Raw genomic sequence first — 20,745 nt, forward strand, 5'->3', positions numbered from 1 at the left:
GCTCGCGCGAACGAGTCGAGAAAATAAAAGTAGACTACTTCTTTATTTCTCTCGTCCTCTTTAGAATTAAAGTCCATGATTTTAGCTACTATAACTTCGAGCCCGGGAAAATAAGAATAACTGCGAATGATTTAATTCTTTCTTTCTCTAAGTTGTTCCGGGCCCTTTTTTTAGCTTTCATATCCACGAACGGTACTATACCTACTAAGTTGGTTGGTATAAGAACCCTCACTGGCTACATCTTTCCCGCACCAAATTCATTGCCATTTTTACGGGGGGCATGCGGTTGAGGAAATAATTTAAACAAGCGTGATGGAAGAAAAAAAAGGACAGGAAGAGAAAGCACCCAAATTTACTAACGTGGTTGGTTGACGGCTGTTGGGTTCTCGTTCATGAATATATTTAATCGTCACCTGGATATTGAAGAAATATCCTTTTACCCTAATTTCTACTTGAATATAAATTTAGTTCCAAGGCGCCATTTTCGGATGTATCAGTCAGTTATATATTAATGGTAGAATTAAAATAAATTCATGACTACATCCTAAGCCCTAAATGTATTGTTGGCGTAGTTTTAATCAATCTTTTGCGCGTAGCCGCATTTCTGTTTCTGCCTTTTATTTCCATTGCTTTAAGATGTTGCCACACGATTTGGTGGACTCACGATTGAAAAGGGTCTATGAATTAACAACCTGCAGGGTTTTTAAACAATATAGGAATGTATTACGCCGGCTTTAAACGAAGTTTCTCCTTAAACTAATTAATAAACCTTGCAATCTTTTATTTTTATTTTTTATTCCTTTCCTTTTTTAGTTCCGTACTTTACGTTTGTTCCTAAATTAATTCTAGTCGCCTTTAATATTATAATTAATTAATCTACGGAATTAATCTCGTAAATTAAATTAAGTCCAACAATTATGCGCTTAGTAATATTCTTTCTCTGTATACCATCCATTCCATTCTATTCAATAATTATTAGTTTTGCTGTACCAGTTTGGGTTTGGGGGTCCTAGAGCTCTTCCTTAGCCAATAAGGAGGGCCCAACTCGCGTTAATTCTAACAAACCTAACTTGTTTCATTAGTAAGGAAGGACTCCCCACGCTCCTAAATGATTCTAAGGAGGCAGGTGTTACGGGGTTCCTTCCCCGTAATATTTAATTAAGATTACGTCATATAACGTTTTGTTTTGATTTTATTTCCTCAAAATACGGAAGTTAAATTATATAGTTAAGGTTAACAGATATTTTTATGGGATTTTTTTAATATATATATAAATATATATATATTTTTTACAATTGTTTCCGTGTTGAGGATGGTTTTAATGTTAAATTTAATATATTTTTCAAGGTGCTCAAAGACTACGAGTTATTAACTCGTATCGTTAAATTTAAATAAATTTATTTAATTTTTAAGTAATAATTAACTCGTATAATTAAATTCAAATATATTTATTTAATTTTTAAGTAATAATTAACTCGTATCGTTAAATTTAAATGAATTTATTTAATTTTTAAATTATAATTAACTTGCCTCGTTAAATTTAAATGCCTTTATTTAATTTTTAAGTAATAATTATATTTTTTTTTATTATATTTTAGATGCCATCACAAAGAACGTATAGGCTTTTTAAAAACATCTCCTTGAAGATTCTTTCGTCTACAAGAAATGTCTACTAGGAAAGTAAGTTTTAAATTTCCGTTATGGGCTGATGGCCATATCTTTTTTTAATTTTTAATTATTTTAAAGTCTTAATTGAGTCGACATAGTTTAATAATTAGTCGCGAAGAACTAACCCCTTGATAAATGAGAATTCCTGACGGTCTTTTCATTCTCCCCCCTCCTAACCCCCCTCCCCCCGGCGCTATTCGAGTTTTAATTAATTGTATCTACATAACTTGGAGGTGGAATGCGTTTTACATCTTGGCGTGTATATTTTTGATTTGTCAGTTTTAAAAATAGACCTAGATCTTTAAAGGGGTGTGTAAGGAAAACTTTTAATCTTTCAGGGTTTTTAATGAGATTCCGTATCCTTTTGAATTTTGATCCTATCAGATGATTGGTTGTTTAAATAGCTTTAATTTAAGCCTAATATCATCCCAATCGCTTGGTAAATAATGAAGCTATTTGGGGGTTTCGCGCATGCGTCGTTAGCAATTAATATCACCGTAATAAAATGTTTGACATTTCGACTTTTCTCAGCCCTGGGCTAGTATTATGCCTTTTTATTGAAAACAATTCGGGCTATGTTACATTAAAAAAAATCTTGAAGCATTTTTCGAGTCTAAGCCGAATCGAAATTCAGATTTTCTCGAGCTTGAAATACTTGGCGTATTTTAAAGCCAAGGCTTAAATGGTTTGTATGACGCGATTTCCCCCCAACCTAAGACGCGTACGGCACACCACCATTGAGGAATTTCCCAAGCTCAGAAAAATTCTCGCTGTGGAGAGGTAGGACACTAATCAAATTTTGAAGGCCGGAAACGCGCGCGTTAAGAGTAACGTCGTCTGCTCATTTATAGACGTTTTATCAATGTAAAATCAGAGTACTAGCAAAGGCTTATATGGAGTTTTCTAGTATATGTAAAACCACCAATTTGCAATGAAATGTCCGACACCTCGTATAGAACATTTTAAATACCAGTTGGTTCCCTCCCCCTTTTGCGTTATATTAAATTGGGCGGTGCGCGGTTCTATGGTTTTTAATTAGTGCCCCAGCTACCACTAAAGGGACTGTAAAACGAATAATTCTTTCACGAGCGACTACTCACTCGACTTTTGCTTTATACAATTTAATTTCCCTTTATACAATAAAAACGAAATGCATGAAGGAACTAATTAATAGGATAGCTTCCGATTTTTCTTTGCACCAAAAGAAAGAATAGAACATATTTTTAAAATACCTTTTCTATCCTTATAAAATGAACGGAATACTTTAAATTAATTTAGTTTAATATTCTTGAAAGCATAATTAAATATTTATATTTCACTCTAAGAGGTTTTATTTACCCGTGACTTAGTCGCAAAAGTATCTTATTTTACTTGAATTTAAAAGCATGATTCCAAGAACCGTAAACACGATTTTATATAGACGATGTAAACAAAACTAACTCTTAAAATAATTGATTACTAAAACTTTAATGAATTTAAAGATGGTTTTTAAAAGATAAACAGATCTTAAAGAAAAAGAATATCTGATTGCATCTTGGACTTTAAATTCCAAAGAGCACCTGTAAAGAAGTCATTACTTTTTTTGGACCAAATATAAATTATCATAAATTATTCAGTAAACTTAGGGGAATACATTAACTCCCCCAGCTTACCTACTTTTAATCACAATACTTTGAAAAAAATTAATTTCTTGAAAATGACCTTGATATACCAGTAATAACCCTAACTATCCCTACTCACTCTCGTGCACATACTGCGCTTTTTCTAATCCCCTATTGAATATATTTATAATATTCATGATTTTTTCAGTATTTGATTTTTACCTTCATATGCCTTTAAATTGGGCCAACTTTTTTGATTGTCAGTTTCAGTTTCTTTCACTCAACAGCTCGAATGACAGTTTAATTGAATCCCCAGAATTTTAGGCTATATTTTGGTCCTTTTTTCGTGGACCCCCGGTTTGTGAAAAGGGGGAGGAAGGGGGGGCATGCATTCAGATATTAATGACGAGATAAGACTCTAATAATTGACTTCATTTTGAAACATAAATAAAATCTAATACCCCTTATCAGTTTTCTCTCTGTGTTATAAAACTTTCTCTTAAAATAAAAGAAATTATAGAAAAATCCTCGTCCCACGCTCGCCGACACTAGCTCTTAAATGGCGCCAAATAGACATGCTTCGCAAAGGGAATATGAACTCATTTTAATTGAAATTTATTAAGCCTCTATCTCTCCCATCTATAGTAGCCAGCTACCCGGCCTTACCCGGCGTATTTTAATGGACTTGAAACCGGGAAAGCTTTAGGCCTACCGTCTACGCAGACACTACACATTTCATTGTCCCTTTATACTTCAACCTCAGATTGAATTATATTCCGGTTTCAAAGTAGAATTTCTCTCATCCAGTAATTTGAGGTATTAAAAAAAAATTCTTTAATCTTAATCAATTAATCCGCCCACATAATTAATTCCCTAGATTAAATGTTTGAAATGTTTGGGCGCGTGGGACGCGGCGTGATCCTATACCTTGATATCATTTAAAATAATTAAATTATAAAACCCGCTTTTCAAAAACCCGTTTATTTTAATTTTAAAACCATACGCAATTTCATTCAAAAGTTACAATTGCGTTAAAAACTAAAATTATTTTTTTTTTATTTCATTAATCTCTAATCTAATTATTATTGATTATCTCGTATCCTATTTGGTGTAGGATCAAGTATTTAGTATCATTAGATAGAGGACATTTAGGGCTATGACGTACTCAAGGGATTTCCCTGGAAGTGTCTTTAAACTAAAGTTATGACGTTTCAAAGTTTGGGAAAAATTGCATTTAATTCTTTGGTTGGTAGTACGGAGCGGGTCGCGTTCGAACTTATAAAAGAGAGGATATCTTCTCTTTAGCATCTCTCATCCCGGGCATCCCTAAAAGCATCCTCGACACACTCGAGGATCTTAGCAGCTGCAAAGAGAGAGAGAGAGCTTCCCTAAAAGAAAAGTCCCGGTGGTTCCCTTGGAACTTAGAGAAAATATATCTGGATGGTGGAGTATTTTTCCCGTAGATAGGGCGCGCGAAAGTCCATGTATACGCGCGCGCGCGCTCGCGCTTAAGGGGGTAGGGCGCTCGCGATTGGCGCTTTGCCCAGTGACGTAACTCCCCCTCCTTGGCCTTTCTGGCGTCCCTGGTGATGTCGCGCACCCGGAATAAAGTTGTTTTAATCGAGCTCAGTTTCTTGCGGAATACAGTCGCGCGGCGCCCGCTCCGACCGACACACAGTCAAAACTTCAACTCGCAGCAGCGGAAACTAAGTCCCGCCAAATTTCTCGTGCCAGAAAAAAAAGGAGTGTGTCTGCTCGCTTCATTATAATTCAATTTTTCTTCCTTTTTATTTTTGCGCGCGTGCGTGAAAAAAAGCGCGGGTAATTTTCACGCGCTCTCGGAAGAATTTCTCGAGGTTTTTCGCGCCTGATTTTGTCAAAGAGTTAGAATAAAAATTCTATATCTAAGAAAAATAAGAATTTTGATGATTTTTTAAAAACGGAATAATAATGTTTTAGTTGTACCGGTACGGCCTTGTGCGCGTGGTAACAATTTTATTTTTACCTCTTTAAAACTTCGGCGACAAAAATCAAAAAATATATATCTTCAATTTTGGCTTCGGGCTAGTACTCGTCGACCTTAAGATTTTTTCTCTCGACTTAAGAAAATTAATTCTAAAAGAAATACACCGAAATTGTCGACGGAAAAATACCACGACGAATATTATATTAATCATTTTAATTCCTTTTTAATATCGTTGAAACAAAACAGGAATTGTTAGTAGTTTCGCGGTGTTTTTTTATTATTTTATTTGGGTACCCACGTGGTTTTTCTAATACTATTAGAGTAACATGAGAAGCGATTTGATTGGTCGAACTCTACGGCGACATCGGTCATTCAAGGAAGCGTTACCGTCGTAAAAACGGTTGGTTAAAGAAACTTAAGAAAAACTACGTTTCGACTTTACTTTTGTTAGGCTTAAGTATTCTATAAATAGTTCTACGTAGTTTGTTTCGCGGTTGTTTTTTTTTTTTCTTCTCGCGCGTGCGAATTCTTTCCCGCCAAACTTAAAAAGACCACCGTTGTTATTTTGGCGCGCTTGGTTTATTCGTGTGACGTATAAATATACACTAGTATTATCATGTCGTCGCGTTTAGTGTCGGCGACTTATTTCGTAGTTTGTTTGGCGTTATTCGCGGCGCTCGCCGTTGAATCGGCTAAAAACGATCGGCATTCGTCGAGACGCAAAAATAATAAACCACCCATAGTTGAAGAAAACACCAAGAACAGGAGAGCCAGGCAAACTCGTAAGATATATTTACCTTTCTTAATTGTTTTCTTTCGCGCCTTTTAATTACCACGTGTTATATTTGATATTTGGCGCATTTTCTTATTCCGCGTTAATTATAACAAAGTTTGTTTGTTTAGTTATTTAAATTAACTTAATTTTCAATTGCGGTTAAAATTACGCCCCATATTTTTTTATAATAGTTTTATTACCTTTTAAAATTACGAAGGTGTTTTAAAATTATTATTTTTATCAGTCAATATTATTTTGTTTAAAACATCTTCGAGTTGATTAGATAAAAGAAAAATAGGCTTAGCAACGTTATCGTTGTAAAGCTACGTGGGATTAGACGCCTGTTAACCTACTATTGTAATCAAATTAAGAGATTAAAATTAGACAGTTTGCTACACTAAATTTGACAGGATAAAAAATGAACGATTTTTAAAATTAAGATGAAAACTTGTAGTAAAATCCTATAGGGGGATATGAAATAGAAAATATATGGAATAATGTGACGTTACGTGCGTTTTAGTATATCAAGGTCACTTTTAAGTTAAGGAATTAATTATTTTCAAAGTGATCTCTGTTTGAAGTTAGGCGCGTGGGAGGGAGGAAGTAAATTAAAATTACTTAATTCATTGCCAGTCCTCTTTCGAATTTAAAGTCCGTGAAATACGTCCTCCTTCATCCCTTATAATATTTCATAATTATTTTCAATTCCTTTTAAATTTTTATCAATCTTCAAAAATTTATTTCTCTATGTAAATCTTAATCAGTTTCGCTAGCGAGGACTGGATCTCTCTCTCTCTCTCCATCCTTTTTTTCGTTTTGATCCTTTTGCTCTTGGGCTTCTTTTCGCGCAACGGGATGTTTTCATCGGTGATTCTACTCATCCATCCATCCACTCTCGTACAAGAAGCGGCCGGGGCGGACGGGATTATTAGAACTTGTCTAAAAGGAACACGGGGACACACACTGATATCAGCAGCAGCCTTGTAGAGAGTGGAATGCGCGAGACGGGGGGGATGGGACCAAATAAATCCTTTACAGCTCCGAAATCCTTAAGGAAGAGAAAGAAAAAAATTCTTCAAACTTCCGGACGGGTTTGCGGATCTCTCTCTAGGCCCCCACCTCCATCCCTAGTTTTTTTCCTTTCTGGGATTTATTTTCCATTCTGTCTAGCGTAGTAAGTAATCCATCACTAGAAGTAGGCCTAGAGGAACTCCATTAAAATTTAAAATTGTCTTGTCTATTACCATATACTCGGTCGACTCGGTCAATGAGATTTCAATGAACTACCAATTTTTGAAACATCCCCTCTCAGTTCAAAACGTTATAATTCGAAACTTACCACAATTCCAGGGAAATCCCTTGGAAATAATGATAGCCATAAATGTCCTCTATCTAATGATACCAAATACTTGAATCTACACCAATCGAGAACGGAAATAATCGACTTTTAATAATAAAAAGAAATTAATTAAACTAAGTTCGACCTCGCCTCCAACTTTCATATAACAAGTTATAACTATAGCCGTACGACAATTCCAGGGAAACCCCTTGGAAATATGATAGATGTAAATGTCCTCTATGAAATGATACCACCAAATACACGGAACTGAAATCAATCCGGGATTGAGATAATCATCTTTTAATAAAGAACCAATTTAATTACATATGTAACTAGGAGAAAATAAGAACGCACTCTTTCGTTTGAATGATGAACTTCGGACGTTACGTATTAGGGATCGGATTGGGTTTGGGATCTATCCATCCCAACTTTTTAGCTTCATCTTTATTTCGTCCCGTTTTCTCTCTCTCTCTCTCTTTCCTCTTCCCTCTTCTCGGAAGAGAGAGAGAGAGAGAGAGAGAGAGAGAGAGAGAGAGAGAGAGAGAGAGAGAGAGAGAGAGAGAGAGAGAGAGAGAGAGAGATTTCATCCGTTATGATAGGGGCGAGATTTTTTTCCTCTCTTTTTTTCCCAGTGATATTATATTCTCACATGACTGAACAAGGTTCGCGTGTATCACTTTTTTTATAGTTTTTATTTCCCAAACATCTGCTCACGCTTTTTTTTTTTTACTTCTCTCTCTCTCTCCTTTCTGTGTTATATAAAATACGGGATTTTTATTTGTAACGTAGAAATGTCTGTGCCAATTTTTATTTTATTTTTGACACGCTTGAATCCGAAATATATACCAATACGGGTTAGCGAATAAAAAAATAAATAAAATCAAAGGGGGCGTGGCAAACATTTATTTAACCTTGAAAAAGTTACGTAGTTTGTTTTATTATTGTTTACCGTTTTTTATTGCAATTTTTAAAAATATATTGGCGCGAGCTTTTTATAGAAAATTTCTGTTAGCGCGTGCAGCCAATATTATTTTAAAGGGGTAATGACACGTCGTTTATTTTTGGAAAATGGCTTGTTTTGGTTTTAAAACCTCTGGGGATATAACTAGCGTATATTTTATTCCCCCGATGACGTCATAAGGGGACCTTGCGTTTATACCAGGAAATCGGGCGTGTTCTTGATCGCTACGTCATCGGGGGGAGCGCGAAATTCAACTGATTGGGAAAAAGTTCAGAGAAAACGAAGTTTTTTTTCTTAAAAAATGGAATATTTATTCCGAATCCAGAAGATCTGCGCGTTCAAATAGGAGTCTAATGATTTAATTTTAAAATATTAAATTTTTGATGACTCTAACCCTTTTAATTTTAATTTAAATTTATTTATATTTATTTACGACGTTGTTGCGATTACGTGTAAGGGCGGTCGGGTATTTAAAGTTTAGACGAAAGGCAAAAGCAAGCGATAGAAAGACGCTTCTTTTTCTTTTGCTACAACTGTATTAAGTCGCGCCATCAAGCAATTCAATTACACCCGTATATGAATAAATTAAAAGAGAGCATTTGAAATGGAGAGAAAAAAGTAGAGGTTTATTTTTTATTAAGTTTATTTTCAAGGGTGAACACATGAGAAATCCGTTTCCCCCCCTCCCGCGTTCCTAATTATAACACCTGTATATATTAATATAATTTTAATTTAATTAGATTTATAATTCGATGAGAGGGAGTGAATTATATTCTGTTTTTCGTGATCAGGTGATGGGTTTATTTCTAGGTCTTTTTTTTTTATGGGAATTGCATTCTGGTGGCAACACTGAATGGCGTCAAGGGCGGGAGATTATATAAACAGCGGGGGTTCTCCTCCTATAGCGTGTATCAAATTTTTCGGGGAGAAATATTGAATATTATGAATGGAAAATTTGACCTTTTTCTAGGCTATTTAATTCTGTTTTTCTTCGCTCAACTCTTTTCTCTCGAAAGAGGATGCTGCTATAGTGGGTGGGAGAGTAAATGGCCTGCCTTGCTTTTTAAATTTTAAAGGGAAACCCAACCTCTCCTTTATTTTGGTAAATTAATAATAATAATAATAAACTATGAAATTCTTTAAAATATTTTATTAGAATCCAACGTAGACCAAGAGTGGGAACTGGGAACAGTATTTTTTTTCTGTGTAGGGCTACACATTTTAGTTTCCCTTTACTCATTGTCAGAATTTTCTTGAAGTTGATACACTAGAGGTTTTTCTTTGAGTAACAATCTGTCAAATCCATACCATATCACCTTTATATAATTTTCAGACTAGGAGTATTGATACCATTCACACCAGGAGACCAAACTCTACTTTGTCACCCAAGTAGCTAGTTTTTCCTCCTGGTGTAAATGCAGTATCAATCCTCCTAGTCTAAAAACTATACATTAACAGGGAGGGAGACAAAGTAGTTCTATTCTTGGAACAATTATATTTTTAATTCGAGCTTTCAGTTTCTCTTTAAACAATCCCTAGTTTCAGTTAGAATTTTCTTCATTCCAAGCTTTTATTATTATTAAACAAAAGAAGTCTACGTTATATCTTTTGCGAGAGAGAGAGAGAAAAAGTGGTTTTGTACGTACGAAAGACTGTCAACAAGGTACAATAAAATGACTCCCACCATCTCTCAAAAAGTCAGAAAAACTTGCTTTTCTTTTTACCTTCTTTCTTTCTTTCTTTCAAACTTATCTTTTTTTTCTTAAAGAAATACTTAAACTCTAGAGATGAAAACTTCTTACGTCTCGCAACTCTCGCTAACCCAAACCCTCGTGACTTACTTTCCGTTACCTCTATTAGGCCTATTGTAATTCACGTGCAATCCTTACGGATCTCGCGCCAGTAAAGTCACGTGTTTTAATTTAAGCACGAGATTTGAAAAAGAAAAAAAAATAGTTGTTTATGAATTTTGAGTTTATTTAAGTATCGCTGAATAACTTGTGAGGAGACATTTTGGCAAAACATTGGCTTGGCTATGTTCTAAAAGATATAATAAAAAGGGCGCGAAATTATACCCGCTGTTATCCTAGAGAGACAGAAAAAGCGCGCGAAATGGGCTTTCTTTTTTAGGGATGCGATGTTTAAAATAGGACCAAATACGGTCTGGATCGTCGAACCTTTTTTTTTCTTCGTCTTGTTTCATTCACAAATGAAATGAAATAAAAAAAAGTTTCGAAAATGACTCCCACGTAATTTTACACCGAAAATAAAATTTTTTAAAAAATTGCCAAATTCTTGTCTATAAAAGGACCTCTACCTACCTTAGGTGCAATTCTACTTCTTTTTAAAGTTTATTAATGTACAATTAATTTTATTGAATATTTATTAGTATATTAGATTATGTATAGATTTTTATAAGACAGACATCAATTGAAACCTCATTTTACTTTTTTTATTTTAACAAAAGTTCCTTAATTATTCTTCACAATGGGCGTGTAATGACGATTAGTTGTATTTGTAACGTACTATTCCGAGGGGCTGTTCACTCTGTTAATGAATTTAAGTAAAATGGACTAGTAAAGGTCATGGAAAGGTCAGGATAGTTTGGGTGGGGGATCTTGGGTTTGCAACATCTAACTTAACAATAAATACCTTTTTTAAAACGTAACTTTTGTTATGCCCAAGTTAAAAGAGATCAGGGAAAATGGTTAGAAATAATCAACCTGAAGAATTAAGAATGAGACAACGGAGTAATTGGCCCCTCGTTGCAATTGGAATGTTACATTTGGAGGTTAACACGTTAGAAGAAAATATATGGAAAGCGAGTTTTTGGTGGCAATTTAGATATATATGTATTTTTTCATTTCTAAGCTTGCTAAAAAAAATTTCCCTGGTTTGTAATAATGAGACGGTTGGAGCTTAATTCTAGCCATCTCTTAATGATTCCCTCGATTCCAAAGCAAAAGCTATACCTCGGGCTAAAGAATTATCATTCATTTTTTGTCGAAAAAACGGTCCCTTTTTTTTGGGCCAAATGATTTAAACGCTAAGCCTAATTTCCTTCTCCTTCGTCGTGGTGTGGTGTGGTACGTCATTTGCGGAGACATTCTCTCTAACCCCTCCCCCTTCCCACCTCTTCCCAAAAAAAAGAAAAATACTCATTCTTGTCATGGAATTTGTTTCCTGTTTGCTTTTAAATATTCGGATTCCATTTGTTGATTTTTTTTTGTTTCGTGTTTTGTGATTTGCCTTCGTTCATATTTCGAAGGTAGAATATCTTTATTGGTTCAATTAATATTGGGCCTAACATAAGTTTATAAGTGATATGTTCCTTCCATAAGTATGCAACTGAGAGACTTAAAGCAACTCGAGCTAGTTCTAGCAGAACGACAAGCGAGAATTGCAGACTCCACTCTGTGGTTAATTTTGCAGGACTTAATTCCATCTAGGTCCTATTTAGTCTGCATTACTAAGCCCAAATTTGACAGCAGCTCCTCACCAGGCCTACCTCGCTTTACCCTGAATCTATGACCTACCTCATTCACTTCATCTGAGACAAGCTCCAGTTTCTAAGTTACCAGTGACAAACTTATAATTAAACATATGAACTTATGGGCCTAAATAAACAAACGGTATATACGTAGGCAGGTAAAGGTTTGAAATTTTAAAATCAAATATCGCCCGTATTGAATCTGTTGACCCGTAAAATAAGTTCATCTCAATATTAGAATTCTATTAGCGTTTAGCTAATTTCATTAGAGAGAGGGAGATATCCGCGGAATGTCATAGCAAATTGAAATTGGCACCCGCCCAAAACTTTTACAGCAATGTTTATGTTTGTTTCCAATTGAATTAATTCGCCCGTCTCTTCCCTTTTGTGTTTGTATAATAATTCCCCATCGGGGTCTAATATAGTCCCTTAGCATCTTGAAAAACCTATCAAATGAAGGCCTAGTTCTATTACCAAATTAATCCTAAGCCAATACGCTAAGTAACTATACCCCCCCCCCTCCTTAATTATCGTATATGTATTGTTATCATCCGAAAACGTTGCTTTGTTTGTAATTATCTATACAACAACCCCCTATCGTGTCGTCTGCTATAGCATCTCGATTAGGTTAGGCCTAACTTTCTATAGTATTAATGATTAGTGACTCGAGTAATTTTTAAGTGATAATATTTGTTGATCGAAGCAAAGACTTAAAGCTTTTTCAACCTATATGTAAAATTTATATGTTTCACGACCCACTGTCAAATCAATTATGGATATTTTAATTAGACTATTAGATAATTAAAAACTTTTCCCCAAATAAACTTGATAAGAGAAAAAAAGCTCTGGAAGTTTTGTTTACGGTTCAAAAAATCCCCGACGGTTTTATCCATTCTGTGGGAAAATGCAACAAAATGAAGAGAAAAAGTTGAAACATTGTACCGAGAAACTCTTTGGAGATTTCAACTGGAAGAGAAGGGAGAAGATGCACTTTCAACTTTTTCAGTTTTTGCTTTTCTCTCTCACAATCCCTCGCCGCGCGAACTTCTTTTCTGACAGCTCCAATTCATTTTGGTCTCGACGCCTGTTGGAGTTGATTATTTCGTTCGTTTCGAAGCGAAGGCGTACGTTCTAGCTTCTTCTTGGACCATTTCAACGCAACATTGGCGCTTCATAACGTCGCCCGAGATTTAACCGAAGTAAATGTTGAATCGAAATTGCTCGCATCTTTGACAGAATCGGTCCATCGGTAACTTTTCATGGACTATTTCGACGTAACACTGGTGAAAATGTGTCGCGTGCTTTAAGTATTGTATAAATGACTGTACATCCAAAGGCGATGTCAAATCTCGTGTCGAATTGGTCCATTTTGTTCTTCTCACGAGCCCCGTTTCTCGTGCGGCGCGAAATAAGCCGATCCTTTTCCTTTCGAGGGGTAATTCACTACTAAGTTCCGAATTCCATAATATTCTTCAACCAATATCGGAAATTAAGTGATTGGTATACAAAAATGAGTCCGCTGGTGCATGAGTGAGTGAGTTACCCCTCGTTTCTCCGTGATCTGACGGATGCTCTAGAAAGTGAGATGCCCTCTTTATTAGGTAATACTACTATGTGTGTATCCTTTCCTATATATTTCTCAAATATCATCCAGTATAGTAACTATATTTATTCGCCTGGAATATGGGAATAGAGTGAAAGCTTGCCATGTCTTAATATTATCGTGAGACGAAGTAGGTTAACCTTTATTAAATGGGACACGGCGAATATATTTGATCAGTACGATATTTTGTCGTTTAATATATAACTCGATTCCTGACTTCGGACGTGTTTGCTTTGCCCCGGTACGCGTTTTAAGCCTTGGCAGACTGACTGACTGTATACTTGACATTTTGAAGTTATTACTTCACCACTTCAGGGCAGCTAGGGCCTTACGCTTTTCAAGTCGGGACGTACCGAGTGAAATTCCTTCAGGGGGGCTTATAATCCCAAATCCAATAATACTAAACACTGGGAGCTATGACATAACTCGAGCTTAACAACAATGTGTGATCTAGGCCTAATTGCCCTCTATTGAATGATGGTAAACACTTCCTTCGGTATGAACCAATCAGGGTTCGACTTTGTATCAAATTAAAGGAGTAGGATTTCGGTCTTGGGAGTCACCTCTAAGGCTTGAACAGCGAATAGAAGGAGAAATGTGTGATTCGGAGGGTCAAATGTAGTGAGTGAACGAAGCCTTTGTCAGAAGCAACCAGCTGAATCTAATATTAAAGGCGACAGCCGGTGTTGGTATAACCTAGAGAGAAGTACGCTCGAATACCCCACTACCTTCCTTTTTGCTCTGCAGGTTTAATTTGACGAGCTAGGGCTGAAAACACCCTGACTTACAGATCCATTCCAGAAATATCACTTTAAACAGAATCAGAATTAACGCTTGAAAATTATTACATATTTTAGGAACATTACTTACAATATGTAAATTGTAATTAAAGATACAATGAAATGAAATTAAATCAGTTTAAGATGCATTCTTTATTAAATCAAGGATACAGCTCTGACCACCAAGACCACTTCCTAGGATAGGGAGTTCCGTTGAGGGATGGTACGTCCATCTTAGATGGTTTATGGCATAACTTCCGGTACTGCATGACCCCTGGCATTAATTGCACGCGCAAGTACCGAGAGTGAAATAGGTCCGAGTGGGGTACGTTGAAAAGAATTTAGAATAGACCTCACCCAAATATTTTAAGCTATAATATCCACACCCCTTTGTGTTACTTGGTTTGTGCCCTGACGCTTCTAACTCCTCCATCCCGAGCTGTGACAGATTTCAACATTGTTATTGGCTTTGGGTAAATGAAGCGATTGCCAAATTGGCCAAGGGATATGTATGCCTTGTTAGACATTGCATCCTATATAGCTTCATTCCATCCCATTGAAATTTTCAAAACGAATTCATTAATAATATCAAAGTGAATCCAGGGTTTTAGAGAATAGGTGGTAAGTTTATAAGACTTGTTCCTTCCATAAGTATGACACTACCTATACAAGTTCGTAATGCTACTGAGAGACTTACAGCGTCTCACCAGGCGTACATCGCTTTACCCTGAATCTATGACTTACCTCATTCACTTCATAACAAGCTCCAGTTTCTAAGTTACCACTGACAAACTTATAATATCTTATGAACTTATGTTAATATTTAAGGTATAGTCCTTGCTAGAAAGGTAATATTTATTGTGTAGTACAGTTCTGCATGTTCTTGAAGGCGTGAAGTTTAACAATGCACCCGACCCAGCTATAGTTGCTAAATATATTTTCAGTTTCATAATTTTGATAGCATTTCTGAGTGTGATTATTCATCCGATTATTAATTTAGTTTAATTAAAATAAATTAAATTCGTTACGCATGCACTAATAATTTATAAAGTTAAGTCGGCGATACACTGTAATTAATTTAGTTCTATTTTATTTAAGCTCTTGTAAGGCTCGGGTTTAGAATGTTTATTAGCTTCATACCTTGTAAACAAAACAATCTTTTGAGGAAAGTTGTATGTAAACATTCGAAGCTGAGAATTATTTGGGAGTTTTATTTGAAGAAGTTTAAGCACTGTGTGTTTTGCTGGAAATATATTTTCATTCATAAAATCCGGAAGGAAATTCGCCCGACATAATTTACATAATAACAAAAAAGAAATAATAATTTAGCGTGGTCTCGCTGCATGCTAAAATGAGTCGACCATTTTTACTATTACCAGAAGAATATTCTGGGAATAACTGTAGAATGTGAATGAATTACGCGAGATAAATGTAGAGCGAAGTAGAGGCGACAACTAGAACAAAGATTACCATTCATTTAAGTCTAGAGAAAGAAGAATATACTATAGTCTTTGAGTTGCTCGCGAAATATTACAGTTTGCGGAGTTGTAATCTAACTCAAAGACAGTGTAAGCCTACGTTATGTATAGTGTGTTAGCGCCTTGTTCCGCTCAATAGCAATGGGAGAAACCATTTTAACCAACAATTTGAGCAGACGACACGACACAGCACTGGCTGCATGCTTCCATTTGGCCTATTCTTAAAAATAGCCTCCTCGTCTAGGCCTAGCTCTTTCTTATCTTTCTTCTTTAAAAATATCGTAACTTCAGATCCGCGACTAAGACAAAATGATTCTTCAAGAACGGAGTTTGCAACCCGAATTTACAACGCTAAGAACGCTAAGCCTAATTCGCTTATAGAAATGTAACCATACGGAAATCTGAACCTGAAATGAACTTACGAAAGTTTTTCTTCAAAAGAAAGTGCACATCAGAGGCCCGATTTTTTTTGGTGCTGGTGAAGAAGTTAAGGTTGTTTATAATGTATGCTGACGCTCTCTCGCTTGCAACCATAACGTAAAGTTTTCCGAGGGTTATTTCGGTTATTAAGAGACATAAGGGGGTGGGGTGAGGTGGGGGAAGGAGGAGGGGAGGGGCTTCGTTAAGGACTCGTGTTTCTAATTAGTAATTTCTCAGAAGATTTTAACAAAAAAAGAGAAGAACTCAAGGGGGAAAGTAAATGAAAGCAAGCGTGGATGGTTCCGAAAGTGGAGCCAAAAGTGGTTCCTTGGTTGGCGAGTGTTATAGGAACCTTGGCACAATTTATCCCGATTTCAGACATGGCCTGCCGGCGACATTTAAAACTATAATATTGCTCACCTGAACAGGGACATTTTTTACATTCTTAACCCTTTTTTTTTTTCTTTTTTTAACAAATAACTTGCTAAGCAGAGTTAACCTTAGTTAGACACGTCAAAATTTCAAATTTACTAATTTAGAGGTATGATAATTTAGAAATATTTTCTCGTGTTTTTTCACAATTTTTAATTTTTACCTTTTATCAAGCAAGTTTCACGTGTTTCCTTAAAGGGAAGGTGAAATGGTTTGACACTTAATTTTTAATCAATTTATTAAGTTGTTTTTATTTATTTAAAATTATTTGAATGTCTAAATTCGTTAAGAAAAAATATCTGGCTATTTAAGTCTGTAACGAAGCTATTTAATTAGAATTAAGTGGTATTTGTAAGGTAATTAGAAGCGATATTGACGATAAGTTTCAATATTTAATAAATTAAATCTGATACGATACCATAATTAATAAATTCTATCAATTTAATTTAACACAAGTATGTAACGAACCTATTTAATTACAATTAAATGATATTTTGAAGGTAATTAGATACGATATTGACGACAAGTTTCAATAATTAATAAATCTTTTTTGCGGATTTCAAACCTCCCACTTTTTGAAATACATTCTTTTGGATTATATGACATTTTTTTTTTTGTTCTTCTATATATTCCCGTATCGTCTGATCATGGCGCCAATATAATATTCGTATAAATTTAAGAAAGAGTATAGGAGAGAGAGTTACAAAACGTGGCGACCAATCATTTGTTCTTGTTACTAAGGCCCTAACGCCGCCGCGTGTTGTTTCATTTAAACGTGGTAGTTTTTAAAACGATATTAAAAATATACCAAGCGTGTATTGCTTGTAAGGAAAAGTATTCAAATTGAACCCTAGCTAGTTGTAGTTCATTGATCTAGTTTTCTCGAAGAATTAAGAATCGGAATTTTTTATACGCCCAGTTCGAGCTCAGAATTTGATCAAGCTTGTTTATCTGCCGCCATTAAAAAGTATTTTTGAATTTAATAAAGGAATATATATAATAAAGTCAATGGATCGATTTGAAATAGTCTAGACGCGCCTTTTACTCCTTTCAAATATATATTTACACGCGCAAAAATCGATACAAATTAACGCTCAGGTAGAAGGCTGAGATTTTAAAGGTGCCAGCTTTGGTTTAATTCCTACCGTATAGTGGTTTTCCACCTATTATTATTATTTGATTAGTGATATGATTGTAGAAGTTATGGTCGTGTTCTGATGTGGTAATGATAGCATTCCACTGACTGTAATTTAGAGGTTTTCCTTCTATTATGATACTGCTAATCATTAGGTTCGTGTACCGATACGTAAACAAAAATTTGGGATAGTATTTTTCCTCCTATTATCTAGGGGTTTTCCTACTATGCTATACATGACTTTGGTTAACAATAATCATTAGGTTTACGTGAAGGAATTAAAATATGCTTTAGTATTATCCTACTGCAATTTAGTGGTTTTCCCTCTGTTTTAGTAGGAAATGATGGCAAGGCAAATACCATGCACGTGCATATTAATTTCATGTCTAGCGTTCTTTAACTCGTAAGTCAAATTCTCGAGTTATATTGGCGAGTCGCGTCACATAATTGCGTAACTACCTAACTTGTTTTCTGCTATGACGCGCTCTTGTTAAGAAGAACGTTCGTCTGGACCACCCCGTTATAGACGCGCTGAGCCGAAATCGACCACCGCTGAGAAAATGAGAAAATACGTATCAGTATAGTTTTTTTTTCCTTTTTTAATTTTTATATATTAAAGTTTAAAAATAATTTCCCGAAAGGGTTTTTATACCCATAAAATAAATTGAAATATGTTAAAATTTTGAATATATTTCCAGTTTTTAATTTCTTAATTAAAGGGGACATGTAATATATTCCCATAGGCCCAAATTCTCTCCCCTACCCCTTCTCCCACCCGGGGGGATCTGTAGATTGAATTAGTTTTACGTCATCATTGATAGACGTCATATAATACATATAACTCTGGAGGTATTTTTAAAGATACATTTAAATGTAGGATGACATAGTCCACATTGAAGGAGACTGGTAACTGAGAGAACTCGACCATTGTAAGTTAACAATGCAATGTACCGGAAACGTTTGGTGTGGTTATAACAAACACCAACACACGCCTTAGTTAAACTTTTAAAAGTAAGAAACTTAACCTTAACTTTATTTAACTTGTTTTCTTAGGGCGAGTTCTTTCTCTAGTTCCATCTTTTTCCCATCTCCGGTATAAGAGTGGTGTTAGCACTTTCCTTCTTTACTTCTATTAAGAGTTTATGGGAATTTAACACCGTGTGCCATTAGTACGTTTATACATAGATATATATATAAATACATCACCGCCCCCTCGTAACTCGCGAAAACTTCGTTTAACTTTAATTATTCATTTTTTTCCTTCTAACTTAATTCGAAACAACAATTAATCACAATTATCACGTCTACGAGACACGCGGCTTCCAAGAATTATATGGCAAATAATTAACGCGAAATTATCTAATAGGTATAGGCCTAGTTTCTGTGCACTCTGGTAATTAAAGGGCGATTTTAATTATTAACTTTCGTTTAATTTACTTCTTGAAGTATAACGTGAAAAAAATTATGGCACGTGAAATATTAGAAGATGGTCAGGATAAAACAATCAAATTGTGAAATATTGGATCGCTTATGCTCCTAAAACACGTGGACTTGTGAAATTTGTTAAAAGTTACTGGTAATTACCCGATAAATTACCAGGAAAAGGTTTTTAGTAAATAAATTACAGCGGTCAATATTTGGTAAACATCTCTCAAACACTGCATTTGTTTATCCGGACCACTCTGCTTGTCTAATGATTATTACGAACATTTTTTCAAAAGGTTAAAACAATTTTAAAAAAACTTTTTTTTTGTATGTATGTTTGTAATAAACGCGTGGGTTGTAAATACAAAAAATATGCAAATTTTAATGCGGTTTAATTTGTTTGTGTTCAATTTGAAATATACATTGGCATTGTTTGAATATTTTTTTTTTTCCCATTCCATTTCAGTGTTTACTATATTATATAGGAACTTTTATATTACTTGAACAAACGCGTTGTTCGATCTCGAAGCTATAGAAAAGGTCGTAATGTTAAACGTTGTAAAAATTAAAGTTACTACTATACTAGGTCTAATAATAATAGCAATTAAGGAAGGGGGAGAATTAAGAAGAAGGAAAAAAAGCCTTGAGACATTTACAATTACTGAATTAATTTTTATACAGAGAGTGTATTTCTTTATATCTTTCTTTTCTTCTAACGTTTTGTCCGTCAGTCGACTTCTGGTGGAATTGGCGCCTTTTAATTATATCAGAACCTATCATAATTTCTCTAGAAATATTAACCGAATATTCTTCACGTGAAAAGTATAAGAATTATGTTTTTCGGAGAGTCCAGACTCTGATTTGCATTTTATTGAAGGCGCCAATTGTCGTAACTCCATTTTTTTAAAAAAAAAATATAGGTCTATATTGAGAAGTTGAATCAAAGGATTTTAGTTAAATTTAGTTTGGAAATTATGTTTGAACAATTTTATATTGGAATATAGCGTGACACTTTATAATAATAATAATCTTGTGTTAATTTACATTTTGGAGAAGTTAGTAATCTATGTTAATGCCCCTTAGAAGTTGTCAGCCTTTGATGATGCTACTCATCTTGAATAATTCCCATAGGATCAAATAGTCTAATACATTATTCCATATTAATTCCAGCGGAGAAGCAATTAAGCACCTTAGGTCACTGTTAGCCTCCCGCCTGATGTTGTGATGAACTCGGGCGAGGGAAATAACCCAACATGGCGGCGCTTTGGTGTTTTTGCGCAAGTAATGAATGGAATATCTATAGACTATTAGGCTAGTATATCTTTATTCCCATATGATCTACCCGTCTATGAAGCTAATATTACCTACTCAGTCTGAGCCCCCATTAGGACCTAACAGTCTTCGAGACACGGACGGTAGTCGAGTCTATCTTGACTCCCATAGGATACGCGTATCCCCGTCTATGAGGCTAACTAACTTTCTCTTCCAGCCAGTCAGACAAGTTAAAAAGGAGTTAAATATTTAAGCGAGTTAATACGTGGTTTTGGCTTGTAATATGGGCCTTAGCGGGTTAGTACTGCATGCAGGAAACATTCGTAGACTGAGATGTTCTCGAGAGATGCTCGAGATTCTAGAGAAAGATAAGACGAATTTCTTTCAAGTCAGTCAGTCTG

The 20,745-nt window shown here is 35.1% G+C and overlaps 1 protein-coding gene across 2 annotated transcripts in view; it reads left to right on the forward strand.

Annotated features, from left to right (window-relative positions):
• Positions 1-1,610: 1,610 nt before the first annotated feature.
• Positions 1,611-20,745, forward strand: part of LOC149709726 (dorsal-ventral patterning protein Sog-like) — a 94,170-nt gene continuing 75,035 nt past the window's right edge. Inside the window, exon 1 of one of the 2 annotated variants that reach the window (XM_089857703.1) lies at positions 1,611-1,680. Coding sequence is in view for 1 of the 2 variants with exons in the window: in XM_089857702.1 (XP_089713828.1) it covers positions 5,852-6,017 (166 nt within the window). In the remaining variant the exon portion in view is untranslated. Of the gene's footprint in view, positions 1,681-4,743; positions 6,018-20,745 lie in introns of those variants that run through there. The other variant, XM_089857702.1, reaches the window with a different exon arrangement.

The sequence above is a fragment of the Phalangium opilio genome, unplaced genomic scaffold, assembly GCF_054372755.1.
Source record: "Phalangium opilio isolate 3A_F unplaced genomic scaffold, DU_Popi_V2 ptg000011l_1, whole genome shotgun sequence".
Classification (NCBI taxonomy): Eukaryota; Metazoa; Arthropoda; class Arachnida; order Opiliones; family Phalangiidae; genus Phalangium; species Phalangium opilio.